We start from the raw sequence: 20403 nt of genomic DNA, 5'->3' as shown, positions 1-20403 counted from the left end.
AAATCACAGCCCAGAATATGACTATATGTTGAGTCCTATGAGTCCTAGCAAATCATCAAACCTGAAGATGGTCGTGACGACTCTTAAATACAATGAAATATTCAGCCATGAAAACAAATGAACAACTGATAAACAGCACGACATCAATGAACCTTGAAAATATCACACTAAGTTTAAAAAGCAGGACATAAAAGGACATGTACTATATGATTCTATTTATATGAAATGCCCAGAATAGGCAAAACCATAAAGACAGAAAGTAGATTATTGGTTGCCAAGAACTGGGAGAGGAGAGAGTGGGAAGTGACTGCTGGGGGCATGGAATTTCTTTTTAAGATGGTGAAAATATTCTGGAATTGGAGACTGGTGGTAGTTGCAAAACACTGTAAATACACTAAAACGACTGAATTATACAGTTTAGAAGGGTGAATTTTAAGGTGTGTGAATTATATCTCATTTTTTTAAAAGACTGAGACTAGAAGAAGAGGAAGTGGAGGCAGTGTAATAGATAACTCTTGAGCTTCAATATAAAAGGTGCAGAGCATTAGAGTACTAGCTGTTAGCTGGAAGGGAAATGAGGTCAGGAAAGGCTTCTGTTATTTTTAAAGTGGGGATAAAATATCATGTTTATATACCAATGAGAAGATCCAAAAGAAAAGAAAAGAAACTTCTTTTGGGAAAGTGAAAACTGCTGGAGCAATGCCCCTCAATAGAAGAAAAGAAATAGGGTAAAAACTGACTTAGTGGAGGTTATGGTTTTAGAAGCACTGACAGTTCACCAATAGTAACAGGGGAAAAGACAAAATATATGGTGTAAATGCAACTAAATGAATAGATGTGGGAACAGTTTGTGAAAATTCTAATTGCTTTGATTTTTCTCAGTGAAATATAAAGAAAGGTCATCAAGTGAGAATGAAGATGGGGGAAGAACAGCTGAAGGTTCAACAAAAAGGAGGTATGAAATAATCTACAAGAGAAGCAGAGCAAATGGGACTAGGGAAATATCATATGACTTGCAAACAGTATGACTAACAGCACTACATGTCCACTTGAGGTTCATGGCCGTGATTTAAAGTGAGACCAAATAGCATGTGTTTTTCTCCTGCCATTTAATTGTGTGAATGCAGGAGTGGAGTAGTCAAAGAGCTGCATTTAAGGTTTGGGGGTTTGACATGCATACAAGACAAATGGGACAAGGGAAAAGAGGCTGTATGTAAAGAAAGTGATATAATGATAGACAAAAAAATTTCATATGGGACAAGGGAAAAGAGACTATATGTAAAGGAAGTGATATAATGATAGACAAAAAAATTTAAACTAAGTAAGGACAGAAATAAGGACATAAGAGGATAAGAGACAATAAAACTGTGGTAAGAGTCGTTGCAGGTTCTGACGGGAGTCAATAAATTATTAGATTTGGAAGTTTTAAAGGAGTAAGGTAGAGAGATAGGAGGTAGAAGTTTGAGGTTGAGATGTTTGAAATCAAGATTATGGAGGACTGCAGTTATCGGTAATGACATGATTTAGGATTTGACATGGCAGTGAGGTAGCATGGAGAACAAGATTACTGGAAGACAAGAATTAAAGGAATCAAGAGGCCACAGTTTTGGAAACATTACCTACGTTGCAATTTTAATTACCAAGAATGACATTACAAGAGAAATTGACAAGAATTTCTGTGAGAAATGAGGACTGACTTCTGGGGAAGATGGTGGAGTATGAGGATCTTAAGCACATCTCTCCCATGCATACAACTAGATAACATCCACATCTGTGTAAATAACCTAGGAAACGAAGTGAAGATTGGCAGAACAGACTCTCCACAGCTAAATGTAGAGAAGAGGCCACATCACAAAGGGCAGGAGGGGCGGAGATGCTGTCATGAACCAGTGGCCCTCGGGACTGTCTGCGGGAGGGAGGGATGCCATGGGTGTGAAGAGGATCAGACACCAGCCATGGACCCACATGGAAAGATGAATCCCCATAACATCTGGCTTTGAAAACCATATGGACTTAACAATCAGTGGGACTTAACACCTGGAACTTCAAAAATCAGGCAGAGCTCTGGGAGAGCCAGGAGTCCCCTCCTTTAAAGAGAGAGCACAACAAAGAACTAGAAGAAATACAGCATAGAAGCAGCAGTTTGAATGCCTAGGGTATATGGGAAGGGGCTTTATTTATTAATCTCAGAGTGATCCCTAGCGGAGCAGGGATCTTAGGGAACTTCTTCAAGAACAAAACCGCTGCTAAGCACCATTTCCCTCCCCCACACCAAAGCCTAGATACACAAGCACCTGCAGGAACAAGCAGAGCATGTACACTCTCCACCTACATGCTAAAGCATGCTCCACGTCCCCATTCTCCTGCAGAAATGCCCTCTTCAGGGGGGCGCCTGGGTGGCACAGCGGTTAAGCGTCTGCCTTCGGCTCAGGGCGTGATCCCAGCGTTATGGGATCGAGCCCCACATCAGGCTCCTCCGCTGTGAGCCTGCTTCTTCCTCTCCCACTCCCCCTGCTTGTGTTTCCTCTCTCGCTGGCTGTCTCTATCTCTGTTGAATAAATAAATAAAATCTTAAAAAAAAAAAAAAAAAAAAAGAAATGCCCTCTTCATCACAGCCTAGGCAGGACTCTTCCCCAGGGGCTGCAGACCCCGACCCACAACTGACTGACACAGACCTACTGGCTCCTCACAGCCCATTCCACATTCTCCTGCAGACCTGCCCCATCAAATATGTCCTTGGCTGAAGCCCATCCAAAACAGTGCCATAAGCCTGGTAGAAACTCTGCAAACCAGAAGAAAATGGCATGATATGTTCAATGTGCTGAAAGGAAAAAATCTGCAGCCAAGAATACTCTATCCAGCAAGGCTATCATTGACAACTGAAGAAGAGATAAAGAGTTCCCAGGCAAACAAAAGTTAAAGGTATTCATCACCACTAAACCAGCTCTATAAGAAATTTTAAAGGGGACTCCTTCAGTGGAAAGAAAAGACCACAAATAGTTGTTTAAAAAAAAAAAAAAAGCCAGAAGTACAAAAGCAGTAAAATTAAGTTTATCTACTAAAATCAGTCAAGGGATTCTCAAAATAGGATATAAAGTATGACACCATATACCTAAAATGTGGCAGGGGTAGGGGGAGAGGAGTTAAGAATGGGTTCAAACTTAAGGAACAATCAACTTAATACAGACTGATATATGTATAAGATGTTATATATAAACCTAATGATAACCACAAAATAAAAGTGAAAGGAATCCAAGTATATCACTAAAGAAAGCCAGCAAACTCTGAGAGTAGAGAGTAAGAAAGGAACAGAGAAGAACTATAAAAACAACCATAAGAAGTAACTAAATGGCAATAAGTCCATACCTTTCAATAGTTACTTTGAATGCAAATGTACTAAATGCTCCAATCAGAAGACACAGGGTGACGGAACAGATAAAAAAAGCAGGAACCATCTATATGCTGCCTACAAAAGACTCATTTCGTTCTAAAGATACATGCAGATTGAAAGTGAAGGGATGGAAAAACAATCATCATGAAAATGGAAGTGAAAAGAAAGCCAGGGGAGTAATATTTATATTGGACAAAATAGACTTTAAAATAAAGATTGTAACAAGAGATAGAGAAGGACACTATATAATCATAAAGGGAACAATCCAACAAGAAGATAAAACAATTGCACATATTTATGCACCCAACATGGGAGCACACATATAACACAGTTAATAATAAACATAAAGGAAATAATCAATAGTAATACAATAATAATAAGGGATTTGAATACCCCACTTACAACAATGGGTGGACCATCCAAACACAATCAACAAGGAAACATTGAATCAGATGGATATAACAGATATATTCAGAACATTCCATCCTAAAACAGTGGAATACACATTCTTTTCAAGTGCAAACACTGCACTCTCCCGTATAGATCACATGTTAGGCCACTGAACAAATCTCAACAAATTCAAGAAGATCAAAGTCATGCCATACGTCTTTTCCAGTCACAATGCTATGAAACTAACAATCAACCATAAGAAAAAAAATCTGGAAAGAACACACATACATGGAGGTTAAATAACATACTACTAAACAATGAATGGGTTAACCAAGAAATCAAAGAGGGGTAAAAAATACTTGGAGACAAATGAAAATGAAAACAACAACAGTCCAAAATCTTTGGGATGCAGCAAAAAAGGTCGTAAGAGGCAACACTGAAACAATTTAGGCCTACCTCAAGAAGCAATAAAAATCTCAAATAAACAACCTAATGTTACACCAAACAGGGCTAGAAAAAAAACAAAACACAAAGCCAGAAAGAAAGAAATAATAAAGATTAGAGCAGAAATAAGTGAAATGGAAACTAAAAAACAAAAGAACAGATCAATGAAATCAGGAGCTGGTTCTTTGAAAAGGTCAACAAAATTGATAAACTTTAATCCAAACTCACGAGAGAGAGAGAGAGAGGATGCAAATAAACAACATCAAAAATGAAAGAGGAGAAATAATAACCAACACCACAGAAACACAAAGGATTATAAGAAAATATTATGAAAAATCATATGCCAACAAATTGGACAAACTAGAAGAAATGCATAAATTCCTAGAAATACATAACCACCCAAAACTGAATCAGGTAAAATAGAAAATTTGGACAGGCCAATTACCAGCAATGAAATTAAATCAGTAATCAAAAAACTTCCAACAAACAGAAGTCCAGGACCAGACAGCTTCACAGGTGAATTCCAACAAACACTTAAAGAAGAGTTAATACCTATTCTTCTCAAACTATTCCAAAAAATAAAGAGGAAGGACAGCTTCCAAATTCATTCCATGAGGCCAGCATTACCCTGATACCAATACCAGATAAAGACACCAAAAAAAAAAAAAAAGAAAATTACAGGTCAATATGTCTGATAAATATAGATGCAAAAATCCTTAACAAAGTATTAGCAAATCAAATCCAACAATGCATTAAAAAATCATTTACCATGATCAACTGGGATTTATTCCCAGGATGCAAGGGTGGTTCAATATCCACAACTTAATCGTGATACATCACATCAACAAGAGGAAGGATAAAAACCATATGATCATCTCAATAGATGCAGAAAAAAGCATTTGACAAAGTACAATATCCATTCACGACAAAAACCCTCAACAAAGTAGATTTAGAGGGCACACACCTCAACATAGGCCATATATGAAAAACCCAGAGCTAATATCATCCTCAACAGGGAAAAACTGAGAGGCTTTACCCTAAGATCAGGAACAAGGCAAGGATACCTACTTTCACCACTTTTATTCAACATAGTGTCGGAAATCTCAGCCACAGTAATCAGACAGGAAGAAGAAATAAAAGACTTCCAAATTGGTAAAGAAGTAAAACTTCCACTATTTGCAGATGACGTGGTACTATATACAGAAAATTCTAAAGACTCCACCAAAAAACTACTAGAACTGATATATCAATTCAGTAAAGTTGCAGGATTCAACATCAATGTACAGAAATCCATTTCATTTCTATACACTAATAAAGAAACAGCACAAAGAGAAATTAAGAAAACAATCCCATTTACAATTGCTCCAAAAATAATAAGATACCTAGGACTAAAGCAACCCAGGAGATGAAAGACCTGTACTCTGAGAACTGTAAAACACTGATGAAAGAAACTAAAGATGACACAATGAAATGGAAATATATTCCATGCTCCTGGATTGGAAGAACAAATATTGTTAAAATGTCTACACTACCAGGTACGCCTGGGTGGCTCAATCAGTTAACCATCCAACTCTTCGTTTTGGCTCAGGTCATGATCTCAGGGTCGGGAGATCGAGCCCAGAATTGGAGTCCATACTCAGCACAGAGTCTGTCTGGAACTCTTTCCCTCTTCCTCTCCCTCCCTCTTTGCCCCTCTCCCTGCTCATGTTCTCTCTCTCTCTAAAATAAATAAATAAAGCTTTTTAAAAATTGCCTATAATACCCAAAGCAATCTACACTTTAATAATAGTTTCAATAATTGGGGCTACGGGTGGGGTGGGGTGGGTGATGCTCTGGGCTATGAGAATGGTCTTCAGTTGCCTGGTACTTGACCCTGGTAAGATTAGGGCAAACAAATACTGCCTTGTGGAGTATAAGAACCAGACTGAGGAGGTGAGTGTTGGAATGGATTTAGGATTACCTGGTTTATGCACAGGAATTACCTAAACCTAGGAGGAGTAATCTCTGCCCAGTCAGTGAGGCCCCAGATGCCAGAGCATCAATAATACAGAAAATAAGAAAATATAGTTAAATATAGCGAACACAGCAAGACACCTATCCCACCCACTTCCAGCCCTGCTAGTATAAGGAATGTGAAAGAAAATAACCACTACCTGAAAAAACTGCAGGGGAAACAGAATCTTTTGTTCTGTGCTGTTCTATGTGTTTATACCTAACTGACAAGTTATCTTAGCATCCCCCAGTTATTGATGTTAAGTTGCAAATTCAAAGGTCATTCCTCTTTAAAAAAAAAAAAAAAAAAGACTATGGAGTCAAGAATTAAAGAGTGAAAAGAAAGGTCTTTCCTCTTTTCTTTCTTCACACACATACACACACACACACACAAACATACACACTCTGACAACAACAATGGGGTAAGTCTTCTTGGAAAATCAAAGATTTTTATGATACTAAGTTGAATTTTTTAATTTTAATCACGAGCTCATCATGAAGCAAGAACTATTTTCCATTGCCAATCATTTGAATCATAGATGCTGCTGCTGTATATAAAACAATTTTTCACAGACTATTTCCCACTCTAACTCAAGTGCATAATACCAAAGGACTGTACAGTAAGTAGCAATATAACAATATTTCAAAAATTTTATTGGTTATCTAAAGAGAAATGATGTGCAATAAAGCCACTAATAAGAACTGAATTTCATAAGTAAAACTTAAAAAATTTTTTTGGAAGTTTCGTTGAAAAAATCAATCTCTATATTTTACATTATAATCCTCTCCTTATACTTTATATTAATACAGATGAAATTTCAATGTACCCTGCTAAAAAAGGGGGGGGGGGGTACATCACAATCACTTTCTCTGTGCAAGACACTACACGAGATACCACTGAGGATGTTCACATCAATGAGATGATCTAATTTCAAGGAGCTTACATAACCACAGACATACATGACTAACCTAATACAAAACAAAATGTGATTAAGTGCTTAAAATAGAGGCCTGTGAAGTGCTATGAAGCACAAAGCCATCTACTCCAACCACCCTGTTCTAAATATGAGAAAACTGAGGCTCAAAGAAATCACAAAACAAGATAATGCACGGCCCGAAGGCAGAGCTCTGCCTTGTTGCCAAGCCCAGTGCCTCCTCCACTCTACCATCTTAATCTTTTTTTCCTAATACTTTTAATGACAATAAATAAAGGAAAACATTGATATAGTTTCTTCCTTTCTCTGATATATGAAAATTTGACATATCCTATGCATCTTCATCTAAACATACACTCAAGGGGCGCCTGGCTGGCTCAGTCAGTAGAGCACGCAATTCTTGATCTCAGCATTGTTAGTATGAGCCCCATGTTGGGTGTAGAGATTACTTAAAAATAAAATATTTTTTAAAAAGAAGAAAATAAAAATTAACATACACTCAAGAAATATATCATTTCATAGAGTCTACGACAGGCCTACTATATAAATAACACTTATTAAAATATATTCAGTGCTTACTGTATGCCAAACCACTGTGCTAAGTGCTTTATAAGCATCTTATTTAACCCATACAGTAACACTGTGATATAGGTATTATTATTATGTCCATTTCTCAGATGAGGAAACTAACAGTAAGTCATTAGTCAATGTTCATACAGTTAGAAGTGGTAGGCCTGTCCTTAGAACAATGCCACTATACTACCAACTAGGAAAAAAAAGTATACATTTTAAAATTGATAGTCAAAACTCAATGATGAGCCTATGATCTGTACTGGGAAATGATAATGATTTTTTAAATTGCACTTAAAGTATCTGTTTAAATTGTCATACTATTCTTACACACAGGGCAGGTCAAGGTTAGACAGTTTTCCATTTATGCATATAGGAGTTTCATATAAGAAACTCTCAAATAATAAAGAAGTTAGATCATTCAAGCATGTCAGAGCATTAAAAAAAGAAAAATAAACCAAATCACACAAATATACTTAAAATTTAATTACCCAAAAATAATTTTCTACACTAAAGTCAGCACGATTTGGATTACAGATAAAATGTATGTGAGCAAATACCTAAAAGACTAGCATCAAAAAACACTTAGGATCCAAAATATAAAAACATAAAAATCTAACTTTGAAAAAGCCAGTATTGGCTTTAAAAACTTAATTCCACATTTACTTGTCATCATAAAGCACTCAAATCAAGAGCCACTAACCAGTACATACCTAGCCCTTTACACAGGGTCTTGCCCATAACAGGGCATAATAAACACCTGCTGAGTAAGTGTATGTGATGGGTGGTATGACAGAAAACCACTAAAATATCATTTAGAACAATACCGACTTCCATATATTGGAAAAAGGGAAGAAATTATGATAGGGCAGGATTTAAAAAACTGAAATGAAATACAAATAAACACTTCAAGATTTACAAACATAAAAAACTTAGTGAATTTTTATGGTGCTTATTAGGTGTCAGGCATTTTACACCTGATGAAATTCCGGACACAGAAGGGTTAAGTTTGAGGCACACAGCTGCGAAATGGCAGAGCAGAGAATCTGAACTTAGGCATTCTAGCATTAGAGTACATGGCATTTAAATGTCATACGTCTAAAAGAGATATAATTTCGAGAAACTACATTAGAAAATACTTCCCTTCTGGATACATTTAGCAAAAATGAGTGTCAAATCCTTACACATATGTGCAGATAATAGTCAAGCATTAAAATGAAACTGTATTCAATTAGAATGGGGATTAATTTAAACTAATTTCTCCCATTACTTAGGTGATCAAAATTCGTGAATTCACGAGTTCAATGGATGTTCTATTTTCAAAACTTTTGACTATATGCAAGCCATAAGAATAAAAAGTTTTGATCTCATATTTTTACAAACATAATTTATTTAAAGTTTTGCATACCAACAATAAGGAAGTCAGTATATAGCAATGGTTCTCAACAGGGGCTAATTCTACCCCCAAGAGGACATCTGGCAACATCTGGCAGACATTTTGATTGTCACAACTTGGGGGGTGGGGGGAGACTCAGGAAGAATGCTACTGGCATCTAGGGGCTAGAGGACAGGTTTGCTGCTAAACATCCTAAAATGCACAACACAGCACAGACCCCACAACAAAGAATTATCCAACCCAAAATGTCAATAGTGCAACTGTCAAAAAACCTTGGCATAGAGTAATTAATTCAAATTACTAGAGAACACACCATTTCTCCTCTTCCAGGCTCAATCTCAAATTAGTACTTAGCCTTTCCCAATACTAAGTTCCTAATACTCTGAGACTCATAATTCACCTCTACTAATACTATTACTAAGATAATTTGGAATTTAAATGAATGGATTTTTTTAGTTTATAAAACAGAAATGAAAACACAGGAAATAAAAACATACACACATATGTGTTGAAAAGATAAACAGTTATCTATTAGATGTAAATATAAGACAAAAAAGATAAAGAAAGCACTTACTGTAAAAATGTTCTAAATTCTGAAGCTTCAAAGTTCTCCACAGCAATAGACTCATGATTTGTTAAATTATCAGATGTCTGTCCAATAGTATGAAAATAGAAGTCAGGAACCCTTGCTAAAAGGACTGCTTTGTGTGCTTTGAACAAAGTACTACCTACAGAGAAAGTAACATCTGTATGGATTTCTTCCTTTAGGAGCCTGTAATGAATAAAAAGGAACCATAGTTTAATTAGTGATACTCCGAAATATATAATATACCCATTTTTATAAAATAATTTTTCAAAATAGCATGCATTAAAAATACAGAGGTAAGTAACAAAATTAAAATAGGTTAACATGAAAATGAGTTTGTTCTCAGTTCATTCCAAAGAACACTGTTTAATACTGGCTTAGAATCTAATTTTCTAAAATTTATAGTGAAAACAAAGATAATTACACTAAAAAGAGTAAGACTATTTTTTCAAAAAGTATCTTTTCATTCCTTCTGGTAATAATAAAATTTATCTTCTGCTATTTATGTTGATTTTCCTTTAAAATGTACCTGCTTTAGATTTATTTCAGAAAAAGAACACAAAGTAATATGGTCATTGACTGTCAAAAAGAATAAATTTTTTAAAATCTTACTAAAAGAAGCAAAAAAAGTAAAATGTCAATAACACAAGCAAGCTGAGTATAACAATAGACAATACAGATTAGAAACTGGTACACTTTGTTCTGACTATTGTTAAATACCAAGTCTGAAATGCAGGCTTGGCCGTCAAGAATGTGACATTTTAAGCCCTTTTCCAGTTTTTTCCTCACACAAATAGAACAAACCATGCTCTAATCTGTTACTAAAATGATGGGCTCATGGGGTAGCCCATTCGAATCCCTTTACTAATGCACATGCTTATGGTAAAGCCCACTGATTACATGTAAAGTGATGAAGAGCGGAAATCAGCATCATAATACAAACTGTCATAATCTTTTGTCCCTGTGGAAACTATATATTTCTACTCCCTAAATACTAAATAATACTTCATATCACTATATCATTATCCTCGGCAAGGTACATATTCTCAGAGGATTTCCGTATCACAGGATATAACTGGCAATCACACCAGTACACTACAGGAGGTACAACTAATGGACAAAGATATCCATTACAGTGAAAGCTCAGGATGTTGCCACTGACACTCTCACTCCCCCAAGACCAAGTTAATGGCTCCTTCCTCTGATCCCAATGCACTCGGTGCATACCTCTATACCGCGCTTCTGTCTTTGCATCATTATTTTTTTGAGTCTTTCTCCCTACTAGACAATAAATTCCCAAAGGTAAAAACTGTATATTCAGTATACAGAGCTCAATATCTGCTTGTTGAATTTTGTTGTATTTTACCCTAAACAAAACAAATGCTTCAGAGCACAAAACTTTCAGAACCTTGGAAACAATAAGCAAACAATAAGCAAACATTTTAGTCAATATTTTAATCAATAAATTATTTTCATAAGTGATTTTTAAAATTATGCAAAAATGTACTGGTCTCTCAAACATTAATAAAAATTCAAATTGCATAAATACTCAATTTTTCCTTTCCTCCCACCCACCTTTTCCCCATCCTCCACTCTTCCCCAAGTGAATAAGGAAACAATGAGCTGGTAGCCATATAACCATCACTGGGGAATCTGCCTTGTTCTTAATACATGCTCATGAGTATTTGTTAAATAAAAAAAATTTATTGTGTTTAAAAAATTGTCAATATGAAAATATAGTGTTTTATTTTATAAAACTACTTACACGAGTTATAAGTATATCTTGTATGCTACAAGTAACAGAATTATCTGACGCAGACTGGCTTAAATATTAAAGGGGGTTTACTGGTTCATCTAATAGTAAAGTATAGAGGAAGGACAAGTTGAAGCAAAGGCTCAACCATTTCTAGGTCCAGCTTCTTTCTATCTCATTTCTCTGCAAACTACTGCATTAAGCTATCTGGTGCATTTTGGACTCCTGATTATCATTAAAAATGTGTTAAGCAGGTACTATGTACCAAGCACTGGGTACAGATAGATGACTAAAACATATGTACACTCAAGGATTTTACTGAATAGTAGCGAAGACAGGCCTGAAAATTAGACTGTGATATATTCAATAACACAAATAAGTAAAATTTTTTCAGAGACAGGCATAAAAAACCTTACAGAGGACAAGAAAACCAAATGAGATTTCAAAGATCAAATAAGAGTCGCTCAGGGAAGCAAGGCAAGGTCATAGAGTTAGTTCCCGGTTCCACATTCCTGGCTAAGGTATGTGTGAGTATGGAGCTACGAACTGGTCAGCAGAGAGTACTGGGGGGCTAAGAAGCGACAGATGAAGCTGCTGGGATAAAGACAAATAAGAGGCAAAGAGTTTAACTCCATCTTACAGTTGAAGGCTAATCACCAAATGATTTGAAACATGGATAAATTCATTTTTCAAAATATCACCTATTAGTTGTATAGACAAGGAATCAGGGGGAGATGAAAATGAAGATGAGAAAATTACTGCACAACACAGATGAATGATGTAAAGGCTTGAGCCAGAAGAGATCAATGGTGATAGAGACTAGGGAATGGAAATAATTTGGTAATAGGATTGGCAGGAATTAGTGACTGGATGTAGAAGGTGAATGGAAGGGAATAACCCCTTTTTTGGCTTGGACAACTGGTTGCTGATTATACCACCAACCTTTACTGTATATCTGCTATTCTAAACTTCATTCTCAACTCCAGATATATTTCCAATTGTCTCCGGCATATGGCTTCCTCACCATTCACCACGCTTCTCCCTTTCAAATGCCCTAAGACTTGGCACCATCTCCTGTTTCCCTTCCCCTGTACCTCCACATGTAACTGGTCACTGAGCCAATCAACTGCACATGTGAATCCCTTTCACTTTTTCCATTGCCACTGCCATTATGTATCCCTTGACTATTGAAAAATCTCCTCGCTAGTTTCCTTGTTTCTAATTTCTCTTCCCTCAATGCAAGATCTAAATATGTTAAACTTCTATTTAAAAAACACCAATGGTTCTCCACTGCCTCCACAATACATTTCAAACTCTTCACTGAAGAAAGAAGAAAGAAGGTCTCCATGATCTAGTCTTAGTTTACCCATTCACCCTCATCTGCTCTCACTTTGGTTGCAGGCCATATCCATAATCCCCTCCCAAAAAGCTACCAAATTCATTTAGCATTCATATATGGCTCGTCTTTGTAGCACATGACCCTGATGCTCTTAACCACATCTGAATGAACAGTGGAATGAGCCAAGGTTAGCCATCAGCCTATGTGGTAGTTAAACAAGTAAACTCTAGCGGAGATGTTCTATAATAAAGAGAAACTGACTGATGACACTGTAAGAGAGTGTCAAAGCAAATCTAAGATACAGTAAGAAAAAGAAATGGGTAAGGACAGAAGCAAAGATGAAGGAAATAAAATTACGGAAGATAAGTTTGTATAACTACTGCAGAGAAAACAGACTGGGCTCATATTCTGGTTGTGTGACCCTGGGCAAGTCATTTTAATGTTTCTGGAGTCAGAATGTCAAGGTTTTTATTCAGACTCTACCACTTCATACCTAATGTTCAATTTCCTTACCTGTTAAATGGGAATAATACCAAGACTTACCTCACAAAGCAGTCTACCCAGCATCTAGCTGATAGAATAGCAATAACTTTAGGTTATTTTTATTACAATTGTCTTGAATAATGGTCCACTTCTCAATGAGGTCTTACTATATAATTGCTGTCACACCCCAAGCAACTTTCCAATTCTACAGCAGATCTGGCTTTTTGACCACTGAAACAGTTTCCTATTTTACTCACTTCTCCATATACCCGATTATCTCAGGTCACGCAGAGGTGTCTCTGTTCCTTGCTGTTTAAGAATCTAATACAACTTGGGGCGCCTGGGTGGCACAGCGGTTAAGCGTCTGCCTTCGGCTCAGGGAGTGATCCTGGCGTTCTGGGATCGAGCCCCACATCAGGCTCTTCCGCTATGAGCCTGCTTCTTCCTCTCCCACTCCCCCTGCTTGTGTTCCCTCTCTCGCTGGCTGTCTCTATCTCTGTTGAATAAATAAATAAAATTTAAAAAAAATTATGTTTAAAAAAAAAAAGAATCTAATACAACTTGCTTTCCCAAAATAAATCAAACTCTTTCAAATCTCTGTGCCTTTGTAAAAGCCATTCCCTTTGTTTAGATATCCTGACTTTTCCCTTCCTAATATTTACCTAATCAATTTTGAATCAATCCTTTAGAGATCACTCAAACGTCACCCTAAAAAGCCTTCCCCAAACTCACCCCAGTCCCCATAACTTCTTTTTAACTATTTTTTCTTGCCAGAGTGTAAGCACAACACCAAAGCTATGTCTTATTAATCTTTGATTCTTCAGGACCTAGTACAAATCTAGGTACATGGCGGGGGAGGGGGGGTGCTAGATACTTCATTAATATTTGCAGAATAAATCCATTACATTGCTGTGTTTGAAAAAGATTAATTTGACACAGCAATTAGGGTGCTGGGTGCGCATATGAAGTTTTCTTTAAAAAAAAAAAAAGAACTGCTACATCTTTTTTTTTTTTCCTTGTAATAGGAACTTAGGAGTTCAGGATCCTATCCTTAATTACTGCTCAGATGAGGATAAATTGTTCCCCTACTATACCTTAATTTCATTTTCTTTATATAAATCAGACAGGTTCTCTTCCTTAAATTCCTGACATCTTAAGGCTTACAATACAGCCAGGAGAATAAAGCCATTGAAAAGAAAGAGCGCCTCATCCTTGCAGATTCACCCTAGAAACAGACCAACTTCAGTTTTATTTTTCCATCTTTTACATTAATCCCCCACTGGTGGAGACAAAGCATCATCTCTGGCAGATAAGCCCAAATTGGAAATTTTTTTACTTTATAGAAAGCACAGTTTATAGCTGCTGGAGCCTAAGTGTAGGGGATAGAAAGCACTTTTTAAAATGTAGAATGCTGCACAACTGTTGGTTATTAGTGGTAATTATGTTTACTCTAGTTCAGTAGTTCTTAAAGTGTGACCGAGGCAGCCAGCATCACCATCACCTGGGACCTTGTTAGAAATGCAAAAGCTCTCTTCCTGACCAACTGAACGAGTACTATGGTCTGGGACCTAGGACACTTTTTAACAAGCCCTCCAGGTCATTCTGATGCACACTAAACCTCATGAAATCAGTTTTGGTGGAAATGGCAATTGGCTAGGGAATATTTCTAAGCTTCATTTTCTTTATAAACTGAGATGTCATTAACCGGATTCACCATAGCCTCAGTTAAGCTTCAGAACAACCCTCCACTTGCTTGCGTCCTCATGAGAGCTGGGAGTTGCTGGGAGCTGTAGAGTGTTCTAGGTGGAGAGGGGAAATCAGTTTGCAATCAGGAAATATTTCTATGTAAGCATTTCTGGTAAAGTGTTTCAAGAAGGTTCAGAAGAAAGAGACCTCCAAGACTCCACTAATTTGTTCTATTTTTCCTTAATCTAAATATTCATTTTTATACTTAATTTTATCATTTTTCTCAAACTAAGCTTATTTTTTTTAAAGTGTACGCTTCAGGGCCATGAAACCCGGATCCATCCCGACCTTAGCTATGCGTCTTTCAAGAACTAAGCCTATTCGTCGTATTCTGTCATAAACTGGTCTTGCACATAACTATGATACTAATTTTGGTTTCCTTTTTTAATCCGGTACGTGCTCTCCGAGGTGCTCGGGATTGGTTTTTTAGGGCGAGGGACCCGCTCTGTAGTGAGGAGACTGGTGCACGTCCCACAAAAGCCTGAGGCGAGGAGAACGAGGAGGGGAGGGATGAAGTGGCCGAGAAGCCACAGCTTCTGGGGCGGAGGTCGTTGCCTTAAGACCTGAAGCAGCCAGAGTTCCCGCCTCCTCCTACCTGAGCAGATCCTGGCTGAGCTGCTCCGATACCACCGCCTTCAGCCGGCGACGCTCACAGGGTCCCTTCCTTTGCAACCCCTTACTGCAAACTCCAGGGGACCCCAGAAGTACCACGGGCACCGCGCCACCCTCCCCACAGCCGGCCATGTCCCACAAAGGCACGGCGGCACCCCGCAGGCCCAGTACAGGATCTCAATCTCCGGCAGCGGGAGAAGGGGGCGTTTCCGACCCAAAGCTCCGCTCCTACCCGAATCCGCCCCTCAGGGAAAGGTTGACGCCTCTCCTGTTTGCACCCGGTCCCTTACAGCGGTGGGACCGCTCTCCGGGGCAATCTGGGAGGCCCGCGCCGCACGTGACCCAGGAAGGGTGTGCGCAGGCGTAGTAGCTCTGTTTACTTCTGCCGGCGGGTACCCTGCCCCCATTGCCCAGGGAGCAAACCTTCTCGCGGGATAAACCGTTCCCTCCGGTTATTTTTTCCTTGCTGTCTTTGCGTTGCGGGGGTGTCAGCCGTTCATTTTAATAGATGTTTTATTGCGAGCCGAGTCCAAATCAATCTGCGAGCTTTTCCACATTACGTCTTCCTGGGATGTCAGCGCTTTTTTTTTCTAGCCAAGAACAGGTTCACAGGACCTTTCCTTGGCGAGTCACGCTCCCTCATTATGTTGCTTTGGGCAAGAAAAACGGGGGGTGTGAGGAGAAGGGAAGTAACTTCGTAAGATCAGCAAGAGTTAGGACGTCCTGAGTCCGTTGCAAAGGGTATGTGCAGAGTCGAAAAGACGCCATCGCTTTCTAATCCAGGGAGTGGCTCCTATAACGGCTCATGAACTTTGAGAAATCTCAGCATGTATTCCAGCGCTTTTCATATAAAGCTATAATATTTATGACGAGGAAGGGAAGAGGTAAAGCTGAACGGGCAGAGCCTTTAATTGAGCGGGGAAGTAAGTGGATTGGTGAGCTATCGAATTTTGAACATTTTGGCCTGAAGAAAATAGCTGGACAGGATATAATTTAAAAATCTTTTGGTGTTTTAAAACTTATTTCCTCCGAAGGAAGAAAGCTCGATAGTTCTGCTTCGTTCAGAAGCTCCACAAAATTAACATATAGGGTTGGTTTGTTTGAATCAGTTTTCAAACGATTCAGAGGTTACATTTGGTTCTTTTGTCTCCTGAGTCTCTTCTAAATAGCATGTATTTGGAAAATAGATGGACCTTGTACCCTAAGATTGGCCAAAAAGTAGCTGTTTCTCCAAATAATGCCCCTCTCAAATATTCAGACACATGAGTATTGAAAAGTATAACTGAATAATTGATTCTTAATTATTCCTGTAGAAAAGAGGCGTGTCAAAGATAATAATAGTTAATATTTATTGAGTGCTTATTAGGTGAGAGAACTGCCCTACCTGCTTTATATACATTAACTCAATCTTCACAACCACCATTTAAGTAGGTCCTAACTAATATGAGCCTAATCTATAGGTGAGGAAGTTGAGGCATGACAAGATAGGTAACTTGGGAAAGGTCTCACAGCCAGTACAGTGGTGGTCTAGGTATTAAAACAGGCTGACTAGCAACTCTTCCCCTTCAAAGTCTGCAAGAGTTCTACCATACCACTTTATCAGCTGAAGTAACAGGCATTTTTATTATGCACAATTGCATTTATTAACTCACTGGTTCGGAATGGATGACAGAATGGTTTCTGGTTCATGTAATTTAATTCTCGTAAAACACTTTAGGCAATTGGCTGTGTGAAATGATTTAAGAAAAGTGCCCCTTTAAAAAACAAATATCTTAAAAATAAATAAAAATAAATAAAAAACAAAAATCTTGTCAATGATGCTTCACATTTAACCATGAGAGACTTTTTACTTAAAGCACTATTTTTATTTTAATTAATTTAAGCCGTGAAGTCATTTAGACCTTAATGTGAGTGAAGTTACTGGATTTTTTTTTCCTGAAAGACATTTAGGAAGAAAAAAGAATCCTAATGAACTAACAATGGGAGCTTTGAAGGTAGAAACAGCTAAATCCATAATTTTGGGTTGGGTTGGCCTTGACTGTGATTCTCATGTGTGAAAAATCAGTTTCGGTAAAATTGCCTTGGAAGGCAAAAAAAATTCTTCTAAGAACTACAATTCATGAAAGAAAAGTGATTTTTGGGATGCATTATTTTTTCCTTCTTTAAAAATGTTTTCATTTGAAACATTTCAAATATGCAAATACACAATATATCATCGATATTGGGCTGGGTTGTTTCTAAGCAATACACTTTTTATAAGAAAAAAAATTGCTGAATTTATACTATATCTGATTCAAATTTAATATTATGAGATTTTTAGATTCTTTGTTTTTAAGCTCTCTTCTTTTTTTTTTTCTTGCACTGAAAAACTCTTGGTTCCTAACAGCATTAACAGAATTACTTTTCTATATATTCCTATAGAAGTTATTAGAGTTTCATAATAATATTATTATTACTACTAACAATTACACTATATTCAATTTAAGGTATTTTGCATTATTATCATGGAAATATCAAGTTGGGGGGCACCTGGGTTGCTCAGTCAGTTAAGCATCTGCTTTTGGCTCAAGTCATGATCTTCGGGTCCTGGGTTTGAGCCCCACATTGGGCTCCTTGCTCAGCAGGGAGCCTGCTTCTCCCTCTCCCTGCTTCACCTTCTCCCTCTCCTTCTCCCTCTGCCTGCCACTCCTCCTGCTTGTGCTCTCTCTGTCAAATAAATAAAAATAAAAAATTTTAAAAAAGAAATATCAAGTTGAGTAGATTCTATAGAATGACTATTTGTGTCCTCCCAAAATTCATATGTGGAAATCTAATCCCCAGTGTGATGGAATTTGGACATGGGGGCTTTGGGAGGTGATCAGGTCATGAGGATGGAACCCTCATGAATAGGACTAGTTCCCTTGTAAAGGAGACCCCAGAGAATTTCCTTGCCCCTTCCACCATGAGAGGATACAGTGAGAAGACAGTTATTTGCATACCAGGCAGCGAGCTCTTATGATACACCAAATTTGCCAGTGCATTGATCTTGGGCTTCCCAGCTTCCAGAACTATAAGAAATAAATGTTGGTTGTTTAAGCCACCCAGTCCATAGTATTTTAGTTATAGGAGCCTGAACTAACTAAGACAGGATTATAAAACATCACTTAACCATCTCCTTTCTCACGGGAGAAATGCGTGGAAATAATCTCAGAACAATATTTGATTTTTTCCGTCACTTTCCTTAAGCTTTCCTCCTCTGCTCACCTCCCCCTCACTCACTTCTTCATCCTTTCTTCTCAAAATACCAGGAAGCTAACTAATGAAGCTTTATGGGTCCCACTTGTACAAGCCCTTTCCACGGATCCAATGGGATCCCTAGAAATGTGTTTCCTTTTTGTAGTTTTGGGGTATGTTTTTGTAAATTTTTGCAAAGATAAGAAATTTGACCACATTTGATCAAGTTTTTCTTCTTAGCTGAATGTCCCCTCATATGTGATGGCACTGATTGCCTACAGGCATTTTTGGGATATGGCCACAATGAAACTAAGTTGAGGATACAGTAGTTTGGGTTAGCAAGGCATATTTATTGGTTCACAATCATTTCCACATCTAGATAAGTTGTTGCTTCCTGTTCTGGTGCAGGAATGGCTTCCAGGAATACTTTGCTGATTCATCCTGAATAGTAACATGAAGGGATAGGGCCCAAGGTTACATACATCATGTCCCATGTGAAGATGTCTTACAGCAAAGGGTGCTAGAGATATATAGGTGGTTAGGAGGTATACAACAGTAGGTAGAGGATTCAGTTCTCACTGGTGCCTAGCCAGAGTGAAAGGAGTATTCTTAGTAATGCAGAATATGCAATTACAAACACAAATTTCCCCTTTGATGAGGCTCCTCTGTCCCTGGGGAGGGGTCTCTATGCTTGCTGTTCTTGGAGAAGTATTCTCAGAGGAGTGAATAATTTCCCCTGGGTGTCTCAGGTGTTTTTCAGATGGCTATTTTCACGCAATCTGTCTTTGGGTTGCTTGCCTGCCTGGAGCAGTGCAGTGCCGTTTGGGTTTTATCCCAGTCAATCCTACTGACTTTTAAAACTCCAAACTTTAGGGATGTGCTGTGGAAGGGCCTGAACTGTTCTTCTGGGGGAGGGTTTTGCTGCACTGGGATGGATGCAGGTTTGACCAAGAAAGGAAGTCATGCCAGAGCACAGGGGCATAGGATTTGGGGCAAAGCAGGCTACACAGCCAGTGTCCAGATTAGGTGCCCTCAGCAGGTGTCTCTGTGCCTATGCGGAGGCAGAAGAGGGAAATGGTGCCTGCTGGTTCTTTTGTCCCCAGAGAGGTGACTCTGTGAATGCCACCTTTCACAGATATGCTCCAAGAAGAGCGAACAGTCCCTCCCTGTGCTCCTTAGGCGATCCTCAAATCATACCGTCCTCCCTGAGGTTGCTTGCCTGCCTTCTCTCCAGGAGTAGGGCGGTGCTTTCGAGACTATCACAGCTGAGCCTGCCAACCTCTAAAACTCCATTCTTTGAGCCCTGCTGGTTGCAAAAACTCATGAAAATCAGCTCCTTTCATTTCCCAGCCAATGGCTTTGGGGAAGTGTTCTCCTTGTGTGTTCCCCTGTGTGCTCTACTCTCTCTCTGTGACCACAGCTCCCTCCCCTCTACAGCACCCACTCTCCATTTCTACCCCAAACTGCATCTCCGCACTCCTGCGTTCCCCAGTGTGGCTTCTCCTCTCCCCCTAGTTGTGTAGTTTGTCCTGTCAGTCCTCAGGTTGATTTCT

General features: G+C 38.4%; 1 protein-coding gene across 3 annotated transcripts in view; it reads right to left on the bottom strand.

The window, feature by feature from the left end:
- Positions 1-15998, bottom strand: part of BTBD8 (BTB domain containing 8) — a 93443-nt gene extending 77445 nt beyond the window's left edge. The window contains exons 1-2 of one of the 3 annotated variants that reach the window (XM_045801796.2): positions 15870-15998; positions 9693-9890 (exon numbers count right to left, since the gene is read on the bottom strand). Coding sequence is in view for 2 of the 3 variants with exons in the window: in XM_045801794.2 (XP_045657750.2) it covers positions 9693-9890; positions 15621-15769 (347 nt within the window). In the remaining variant the exon portion in view is untranslated. The other 2 variants (XM_045801794.2, XM_045801795.2) reach the window with 2 other exon arrangements.
- Between the last annotated feature and the right edge of the window lie 4405 nt (positions 15999-20403).

The sequence above is a fragment of the Ursus americanus genome, chromosome 12 (assembly GCF_024610735.1).
Source record: "Ursus americanus isolate L20-20 chromosome 12, mUrsAme1.1.p, whole genome shotgun sequence".
Lineage (NCBI taxonomy): Eukaryota > Metazoa > Chordata > Mammalia > Carnivora > Ursidae > Ursus > Ursus americanus.
This window is presented reverse-complemented; position numbering and strand designations above follow the sequence as displayed.